This window comes from Mastomys coucha, unplaced genomic scaffold, assembly GCF_008632895.1.
Source record: "Mastomys coucha isolate ucsf_1 unplaced genomic scaffold, UCSF_Mcou_1 pScaffold15, whole genome shotgun sequence".
Classification (NCBI taxonomy): domain Eukaryota; kingdom Metazoa; phylum Chordata; class Mammalia; order Rodentia; family Muridae; genus Mastomys; species Mastomys coucha.
Genome location: NW_022196897.1, coordinates 116,778,755 through 116,788,730, shown reverse-complemented (window position 1 = coordinate 116,788,730; position 9,976 = coordinate 116,778,755). Strand labels below are relative to the sequence as shown.

Below are 9,976 nucleotides of genomic sequence, written 5' to 3'. Positions count from 1 at the left end.
ATCATAATGCAATAAAAGTTTTAAAAAAAAATTAAAAAACAAAAAACAAACAAACAAAAAAAAAAAACCAAAGCAAACAAACAGTAGGCACTGCCCAAGTTCCCTACCCACATGTGTGTGCCTGGCTCTGTAACCACGCCCTTTCTTCAGCAGTCTCTGCGCAGACCCTCTGGCTTCAGACCCATAGTCTAGGCCTAGGGTTTCTTCTATTCCCCATGGCTAACTTACTTCATCTCAGTACAACTAGTTATCTTCCCAACACCTGACTTTACAGTTGATAATTAAGAGCTGTCACCACCCACCCATGACTTCCTTAGCCCTTGTATCACCTCTCTCACATTCAAATCTGGTTACCCTCTAGTCTTTTTCACCCAGCTCAACATGTCACATGACCAATGCAAAGATCTCAAAACCATGGCCTCTTAGCTAGCTGACACAGAGTGCTAAGGGGGCCATAGGTCAGGCCAGCAGTTAGGTAGCTAGTTAGGGAACCCCAGCATTCTTAGCAGAAATGAACATGATTTTCAGGAGGTAGGAAGGGGCCTTCTGGAAGGCTGGGTGGGCAGAAGTGGGCAGACAGGCACACAGAAGCAGGCAGCTTAAAACAGACTGTGAGGACCTACCTCTACTGGGGACTCTGGTGGCTGGGTGTCCTGGACAGGCCTGGGGTAACTTGGTGTCTCTCGGAAGCCATTGTCAGGGATGTTGTGGCCTGCTGCAAATGCAGAAGGTCCAGAAAGCGTGGCAGGAACGGCTAGTGACTGCAGTGGGTCTAGGGAGCGGAGTGAGGTCCCTAAGGTACAAAGATTTAGTGAGGTCCAGAAAGAATCAGAGGTACCCTGGTAATAGAAGAGACCTAGGTGCTTTGGGGCATCTAGTCTCCCTTCAGTAACTCCATGCCCTGATATGGGATGGACTCATTAGACACAAAAAGCATCACTGGAGGGAAAGAAGAGCTGGGAAAGACAGGAAAGGTGGCAACAAAGATGGGGGAGGAAGGGCATGGGGCTCTCACCAGCCTGACTATTATGCTCACTCTCCTCCATTGTCCCAAGGCTTTCTCCTCACAGCTGTCAATCCCAACCGACCCCTGCCACGGCCCATCTCTGACCCTACCATAGCCACTTCTTATTTGAAAGAGCACCAAGGCATCCACAAAAGAAGAGACCAACATGGAAAGAAGGGAGGAAAAGACAAACAAAAGCAAACATGGTGTGTTCAAGATTGGCTTGTTTTTTCTTCCCAGATCTTCTCTTGCAGTCCAAATACTAAACTCCCTCTGATTATATGACTTGGCAGTGACACTGAGAGGAATTAAGGGGCAACCAGGCAGTTGGGTGTTATCGTTACAAACCAGGATGTTCTCAGAGCAACCTTGGGGCAGGGAAGAGAAATGGAGAGTAGGGAAAGTGATTAGGTGTAGACTCTGTACTCTACACTCTGTACAGATGGAGACAAAAGGAATGAGGACAGGTAGGAAGGCAAACATGAGAGCCACAAACATGATGGCAGGTGTCTTACACTGGGCATAGGGAAGATGGGGAACCCCAGCTAAGTGCAGCTACATGAGGGATGTAGCCATTTGTCCCACTGTGACAGACTCAAAAATTAAGGAATATGGGTAAAGGGACATATACCTAGTGAGTGGCTCAGCTGGATCTAAACCCAGGTATATCCTACAATGGAAGGTAATGGAGACAGAGAGGGTGAAAGAAGAGAGAGACTGCAAGCCAGAGGAACAGGCAATGGCCCAGGAAGAAGGGTAGGGCAGGATGCTCACCAGGAGGTAAGTAGCTCTGATAAACTCGAGTCACTTGATCAGCCAGCCCAGGCAGCTCACAGATCCTCAGTGCCCGGATGAAGACCTCCACCCAGCCAGTCCGGCGCTGAAGCTTATTGAAGAGTTCCCAGAGTGTGTCCTGGTTCCCGAGTTGCTTGTAGGAAGCCCGTAGTCGATCCTGGAAGACAGCACAGCTAACCTACTCAGGCCAGGTGGCCTAGCCTTTTCTCTACTCAGAAGAAAGCTACTACAAAAGGGACACTAAGAAAGCCACAGGAAGTAGGCAGCTGTCTGAAACTGAGTGAGAGGCTGGACAAGGCCACGATGGTAGCCCAAGTATGATGTGAGGAACAATGAACAACAATAAAGGGAACTGCCGGGAAAAGGCTATGGCCACATCAAGGTTTGCAGGCATTGTCCCATTAAATGCTATGACTATCCCTATTTTACAGATGAGGAGACAGAGGCTGAGCAAGAGCAAAGCAACATTGGGGAGGGAGAGAACTTGACTCTGACAGCCCTTAAAGCAAGGAAAAGGGTCTGAATGAGTTGAGAAGGAAAAGAGGGCCGGTGGTGGCGCACACCTTTAGTCCTAGCACTTGGGAAGCAGAGGCACGTGGATTTCTGAGTTCGAGGCCAGCCTGGTCTACAGAGTGAGTTCCAGAACAGCCAGGGCTATACAGAGAAACCCTGTCTCGAAAAACAAAACAACAAAACAAACAAAAACCAAAAACAACAACAACAAAAAAAGAGAGAGAGAAGGAAAAGAGGTCCAGCAACCATGCTCTGAAAGGGGCAGAGTAAGGGAAGGAGAACCGAGAATGGGAAGCAAGGCAGGGGAGCATTCTGGGGAAGTTCTAGAAAGATGACAGCAGCTATAGTATTGTTTATTCACTGGATTCCCACTTGAAAATGATCAATCAGTTTGTAATCCTAACACCAAGGAGGCTAAGGGATGAGGATTATGAATTCAAGACCAGACTAGGCTACATAATAAGACCTTGTCTGAAGAGGGAGGGAGAAAGGAAGTGGAGGGGAGGAAGAAGAAAAGAAAGAGAAAGACTTGAAAGAAGATTAAGAGGAAGAAGAGAGGAAGAGAAAAGCAAGTGACAACCCACAGGAAATACTTATTACAAGCTAGATGATTGGGTGCCCCGAAGAATGTCCAACATAGGGTGAGGTCAGCATGCTCGCCTAGCTGCCCAGCCCGGCGCTGTAACGGTATCTGCACCACAGACTGCACAAGAAACCATAGTAGCCCCGAGCCACCTAGAGCAGCATGCCCCAAGAGCACACAGGCAGAGGCAGCTCTGGAGCACAGGAGCCCATCCCATCTGAGAAGAACCAAAATATAAACCCAGTTTGGCCACTTTACTGGCTGCTGAGTGTAGGCCTGCAGCATGTCCTGGCGTGGTAAGACACTGATGGCTCAGAGGCCTCAGATAGGAAATTGCAGACTCCATGCCAAGATAAGGTCTTAGGAGAGAACGAATCAAAACCAAGCAGGGCCCCAGGACAAACAAAGAGAAGGTTCTGGAAGATAGGGAGCCAGAGCCTGGAAACCTGCTGATCTCCTGCTATGTTCTTGAGTGTAATATAAAAAGGAAAGGAATTCAGCAAGGTCAGAAAAAAAAAAAACAACTTGAATACGCTAAAAGTCAGAAAAGCAGGGCCAACAGCAGCCTCAGAGGAGAGGAAGGAGGAGCTGGCCCCGACTTGGGAGAAGGGCTAGGCCAGGCTGAAACATGGACTGTACAGCCCTGTGCTCAGTACACGGGCCAGCTGTGGCTTCCCTCGCTCACCTGGTCACTGGCTGTGAGGCAGGACAGGTAAGGCAGGATTTCCAGAACATCGACACAGCAAAACTTGCTGTGGTTGTTGCAGATATACTTATAGGTCTTGTCCTCAGCAAATGTCATGGCTGCTCAGCTTCTGGAGTGACTCCGACCCTGGGAGGGTGGAATGGACTGAGAGAGATGGACTGGAAGAAAGACGGACAGGAGAATAAGTTGGCGGCGTGGTTGGAGGAAAAGGAAGACAATTCTTTCTCAGATTCTAGAATCTTGGCTTTTAACTTTTACTTCTTTCTCTTTTTTTCAAGATTTCTCTTATTAATTTTAAAAATTATGCTTGAGTGTTGATATGTGCACAAGTGGAGGTGCCTGGCGAGGCTAGAAGAGGACACTGGAACCCCTGGAGCTGGAGTAACAGGCAGTTGTAAGCTGTCAGATGTGGGTGCTGGGGTCCGAACTCTGGTCCTCTGGAACAGCAGCACACTGTAACTGCTGGGCCAACCCTCATCTTTCACTTCTTTAAATAACCCGTCTTATCCTTGACTATATCCAGGAAGCTCTCAAGTTCTCCTTAAAAGTGAACTGACGAGCAGAGAGCTAGCAAGCTAGAACCCACTTCTGCCTGTTGGGCTTGATCACTATTACAAAGGGTTTGTAACTACCTCCCACACAGGACGTATCGCATGTGTCCTTAGCTGCTGAGGTTGTGAAGTATACTGGACCCCCTCCTACCACTAAGGCAGGATAGTATAAGAGTTACCTACAAATGTTGCTTCTCTAGGGTATACTGAAAACAAACAAACAAGAGCTGCCCATATGATAATAGTAGAATAATTCTACCATACAGATGGAGAAATAAAGAACTGGGGCTGGAGAGATGGCTCAACGGTTAAGAACATCGACTGCTTTTCCGAAGGTCCTGAGTTCAAATCCCAGCAACCACATGGTGGCTCACAACCACCCATAACAAATCTGACTCCTTCTTCTGGAGTGTCTGAAGACAGCTACAATGTACTTACATATAATAAATAAATAAATAAATCTTTAAAAAAAAAAAAAAAAAGAAGAGTAAAGAACTAAGGTCTCTCAGATCAGGTTGTTTCTGGATGATGATGTAGGCCTACCACCACCATTTGCCAAATATACATACATATGTTCTCATAGAAGGAAACCAAGTTCCACCATAATTAAGTCACTTTGTGCTGCAGGGTAAATTACTAGCCGTTTCCGTACAATGGTTCAGAGAGGGGCTGAAGGGCTGGTTTAATGTTTTCATGGAAAAGAGCACTAGTGGAGAGGTGTGTAGAGCAGTGTTCTCAGCCTTCCTATTGCTGAAAGCCTTAATACAGTTCCTCATATTGGGTGACCCCCTACCATGACATTATTTTGTTGCTACTTTATGACGCAATTTTGCTTGTTATGAATCAGAATGTAAATGTCAGTGTTTTCTGATGTTCTTAGGCGACCCCTGTAAAAGGACTGTTTGACCCCCAATGGGGTCACGAGAACCACTCTTTCAGATGGTTCAGTGGAAAAGAGCACTTACTTACTTGCTGCTTCCAGGGGACCCAAGGTTTATTCCCAGCATCCACATCTGGTGGCTGTAATTCTAGCTCCAGGGGATTTGACACTCTCTTGTAGCCTGCACACACTCAGTATATACTCAGACATTTTTAATTTAAAAAAATTTTTAAAAATTTCTTTAAATGATTTAGAGAGCTTGTACAACATAGTTCTGAGATTTAAGCTTAAATATTTTTTAAAAAGTTTTTTTTTTTTCAAATTATTTATGTGTATGGGTGTTTTGCCTGCCTGTATATTTACACACCACTTATGAGCTTGGTAATCATGGACGCCAGAAGGTGGCATCAGCTGCTCTGGGACTGGGGTTCCAGACCGTTGTGAGCTGCCACGTGGGTGCTGGGAATCAAACCTAGGTTTTCTATGGAAAAGCAGTCAGCACTCCTACCACTGACCCATCTCTCCAGCCCCGAGATTTATTATTTATATTTTATGTGCTTGAGTGTTTTGCCTGCATGTATGTCTGTGCACCATGTTCCTACAGAGACTGGCAAAGGGCACCCACAGATGGTTGTGAGCTGCCACGTGGACACTGGGACTCAAACTTGGGTCCTCTGGGAAAGCAGGCAGTGCCCCTACCCACTAAGCCTTCTTTCCAGGCCCTCTAAGCCTACATTCTTAAAAATACTCCACTTTTCTATGTTCACTCATTTATTATTGTAGATATATGATGGGTGTGTGAATGTGTGCACACACGTCACAGCACACACATGAAAATCAGAGGACAACTTTTGTGATTTGGTTCTTTCCTGCCACCTTGGGTTCCAGGGATCGAGTTCGGGTTGTCAGGATTGCACAGCATGCGCTTTTACCTACTGAGACATCTCACCATTTAAACACTGACAGTGCCTTAAATGCAAGCATTACTCATGAAGTACCACCATCTGCAATCACCGGTTTTGTTTACTTGTCTCTTAGCTGTCCTCCAACTTGGGGAGAAGAAAGACAAGATATGCCACATCTAATTTATTGGAGCGGCATTGGAGTGGAACAGGTACCAGATCCATTAGCGAATACCTAGATGACAAGCTCAGGAAGTAATTCTGATTATGAAGAAAGTAAAAGGAGACAATAAAACAGAACTCCAGGAGAAAATTCCCTGCTTAAACAGAGGTGATCTAGGAAAGCCCCGATTGGTAACATCTCACTGAATTTCCATTGTGAAAAGTCTTGGGCAGAAGGCAAAGCAGATGCCAAAGTTCTAAGATGGGATGGAATTTGGAGTGAAGAGAAACTAGGTGAGTGAACACCTCTGAGGGGAGGGACAGAGGTCAAGGTCAAAGAGGCCACCAGCATGTAAGGTGTTGTAGGAAGGACTTTGGATTTTACTTGGTGTGATATGGGGGAAATCACTGGAGAGCCAGGGCTCTGATTTGCACTGTAGAGTACTCTCTGGAGGTTCTAAGGTCTTTGGGAAGCCCAGGATGGAAGAAGGGCGACAAGTCAGGGCCATGTGAGAGGGTGATGATGGGTGTGGCTGGGATGGCAACAGAGGTAGGGATGAGCAGCTATATTCCTGGTGCTTTGTGGACATGGGAGGTGGGGTGGGGATCAAACATTGCTTCTTGGGAGGTGGGACAAGGAAGGTGCCATTTACTACTCGAGGGAAAGCAGTGGGAAGCCAGGGAAAGACGGCCCTTCAGAGCTCCATTTTGACACGTTTAACAAGTTGTTGGTTTCCAAGAGTATTGTTCAGGAAAGAAGGAAGGGGTAGAAGAGGGAAACAAGTGCCCACCACGGACTGTGAGGCCTCTGAGAGACAGTGCAGAGAGTACCCATGGTTGCTGCAGATGCAGGCCCCTTCCGCATGGGAGTCTAGATGCCAGTCCTGCCTAGTGACCTCAGCCCATGTTCGCACTGGCACTGCTAACTACCAAATGCTACATTTCTATGAAGAGCTATGGATGGAAGGTCAGGAGATGAAGGAGATATAAGATTGAAGTCTGGTGAGCCTTTAGGAGATGAAAAAGGAGATGTCTGTAGAGGCTAGCCTGGTGAAACCCTTTCTCCTCCTTTCCCAGGTCATCTAGAAAGATGTGCCTGTGAGGAGTGAGTCAAATTAGCGGTTTTCTGCAGTCCAACCACAAGTCTGAATGCAGACTGGGGACGGGGAGTGGCATGTAGCCCCACCAAAAGCAGAGGAAGCTCACATTTATTCATTTCTTGAAGGTTCTCTGTTAACAGAAGCAGCCTGGGGTTCTTCTACTTAAGTCCTTTGACACGATCACAAGAGAGGAAGTGATACCAAGCTACATGGCTGACCTGCAGTGTGGAATTTGTACCCCAGATTTGTTGCCATGGACTAACAGCATAGAGGTCCCTGCAGCAGGAAAGCCACAAAGCCCACCGTTACACCAAAGTCACTGCCTGGGAATGGGACTATAGGGTGAGAAGATGCAGCGTTTAGGCTCTTTGAAGGAATAAAAGTCTCTCAGCCATCAAAGCTGCTCTCATTGACATTCACCGGAGTTCTGAGATCGAGGCTGAATGCCCTTCAAGTTTTTGAAGCTTCCCAGTATCCAAAGAAAATTGGCTTTTTGCTTTCTTTTGTTTTCATCCTTTTCCTCAAACTTCTTTCTTATATCAGACCCTTTCTTATACCAGAAAGGGAGATGGCAAGAGTGTCCTGGACACAGTAAAGCTTTCCGACCTGACTTCCACAGAGCTTCTGTCCAGGTCACGGAAATAAATATCCACACTCCCGAGGGACAAGTCTCCTGGCCTCAGACTAGATTCCTGGCGGACTCAGGTCTCCAAGTGCAGGGACGGTGTTTTGAACAGATGTTACTGCCTACAACAGTCCAGATCCAGGATCAGGCTGTAACCCGGACTGGCAGGCCTACTCCCTGGAGCGGCTGCCACAGGTCGTTCGTTACTCGCGGCCAGGCCTCGCTCGAGTCACCAGGGCCTGGAAGAGGCAGGGGGCACTCCGAGGTTCTTTCTGTCCAGCCTGGGCAAACGCTCTGCACCACCTACCTGCTTGCTAAAGGTACTGGAAGCGGCTCAAGGAACTGCCGGGGCAGCGAATCCGTTTGTGGCAGACCGCATTCTCCCTTAATCCCGGTCAGGAGCCTCTCCGACCCCGCGCGTCCAGGCCCGGGGCGCTCCTGCGGACTCCCAGGCGTACTTGTGCCCAAGGTCCCTTTCCAGAAGGGCCTCAGTGAGCACAGAGCCCTGAGGACCCACGCCCGCGCTGAGAACTTACCAAGAAGGAATCAGACTAGGCAACAGGTTGACCGCGTTCGACCGTGCAGAGCCCTCCCAGATGAAGGGGGCGGGGCAGGGCGGGTCCAGCCACGCGGCCATTGGTCAGGCGTGGGGAGGGAGGGGTGGAGCCGGAAGCATTGACTTGGCAGAGCCTCACGGTGATGGAGTTGGAAATCTGGCTGTTGGCTGGGCTGGGAATGCCTGGGCGGAGCTGAACCAGGATGAATCCCAAAGTTCCGGAGCGGCTGGTCTATCGGCTAGTGCCCCGCAGGCCTTGCCTCGGGGCTCTTCCAATTTCCTGCAGCTGCATAAGGAGTTTCTTCCTGCTTGGTCTAGAACATTTTCCAGGGGAACTCCAGAAGCCCAGAAAACTGGTGTTCTTAGGATCCGTCCTATGTTCCTCAGGCAAAGCAGCTCTTCTAGCAAAGTGCTGGAGAAGAGAGGGTCTTCGTGTGATCCACTCCTATGTCTCCAGTGTTCCATAAATGTGGGGTGTCGCGCAAAAAATGTCATAGGAGCGTGGCTGCCTAGCCAGGTGACACCAGCCGGGCTGGTAGGAACTGGATGCAGCAAAACACTGCACCTATCTGGGGATATGCACCAAGTTGCAACCGCTTATATAGCTCCAGGATAACCCGACACCTCTGACCTCCACTGGCTTACAGAGACAAAGGAATGTAAGCTTTTCGCTTCCAGTCAATTGTTTCAACAAGAAGTAAAAACTAATGTACTTAAAAAGAAATCAAATTAGTTACCTCAGCACGCCTGGATGGTAGAAATGTCTGGTAACTCGATGTAGGTGATGAGTACTCACTTTGAGCATATGTAAAAATATATCAACTGGGGCTGGTGAGATGGCTCAGCAGGTAAGGGCGGTTTTTTTTTTTTTTTTTTTTGCCAAGCCGGATATCTGAGTCTGACCCCTCTAAATCTGCATGATGGAAGGAGAACTAACTCCCAAAAGCATTGGCTGGCGTTTATCACCCCTCCCCCCAAATGAAAAACATGAAAAAAATTGAAAAATGTATCAATGACGTACTTAATGTTATAATTTCCTATCTAAACCCAGTTTTAAAGAGAAGCCTAAAGGATTCAGTGGAGGTCACTGAGGTTAGAGCTGCCGCCATGCTGAAACTCTTTGAATGAGATTAGATTTTATTACTGTTGGTCTTAGTTAGGGTTCCTGTTGCTATGAAGAGACATTATGAGCATTCAACTCTTAGAAAATTTAATGGGCATTTGCTTACAGTTCAGAGGTTTAGTTCATTGTGGTCATGGCAGGAAGTATGGTGAAGTAGACACCATGGCAGGCAGACATGGTGCTGTAGAGGGGCTGAGAGCTCTACCTCTGCATCCTCAGGCAGCAGGTAGGTTGAGCTTCTGAAACCTCAAAGTCCACCCCTGGTGACACATTTTCTCCAACAAGGCCACACCCACTCCAATAAGGCCACATCTCCTAATAATGCCACTCCCTATGAGCCAATGGGGGCCTTTTTCATTCAAACCACACTGTTCTCAGTAGTTGTTCACAACCTTCAGTGCGTGCAAATCACACACAAGTTTCATTCCCTGAGACAGACTCAGTAGAACTCCCCAGAGCTGTCTTCTGATCTCC

The 9,976-nt window shown here is 47.8% G+C and overlaps 1 protein-coding gene across 2 annotated transcripts in view; it reads right to left on the bottom strand.

The window, feature by feature from the left end:
• Positions 1–8,490, bottom strand: part of Mavs (mitochondrial antiviral signaling protein) — a 17,415-nt gene extending 8,925 nt beyond the window's left edge. The window contains exons 1-4 of one of the 2 annotated variants that reach the window (XM_031371950.1): positions 8,360–8,490; positions 3,583–3,761; positions 1,781–1,958; positions 624–793 (exon numbers count right to left, since the gene is read on the bottom strand). In XM_031371950.1, coding sequence (XP_031227810.1) covers positions 624–793; positions 1,781–1,958; positions 3,583–3,699 — 465 coding nt within the window. In that variant the 5' untranslated portion in view covers positions 3,700–3,761; positions 8,360–8,490. Of the gene's footprint in view, positions 1–623; positions 794–1,780; positions 1,959–3,582; positions 3,762–8,130 lie in introns of both variants that reach the window. The other variant, XM_031371949.1, reaches the window with a different exon arrangement.
• Between the last annotated feature and the right edge of the window lie 1,486 nt (positions 8,491–9,976).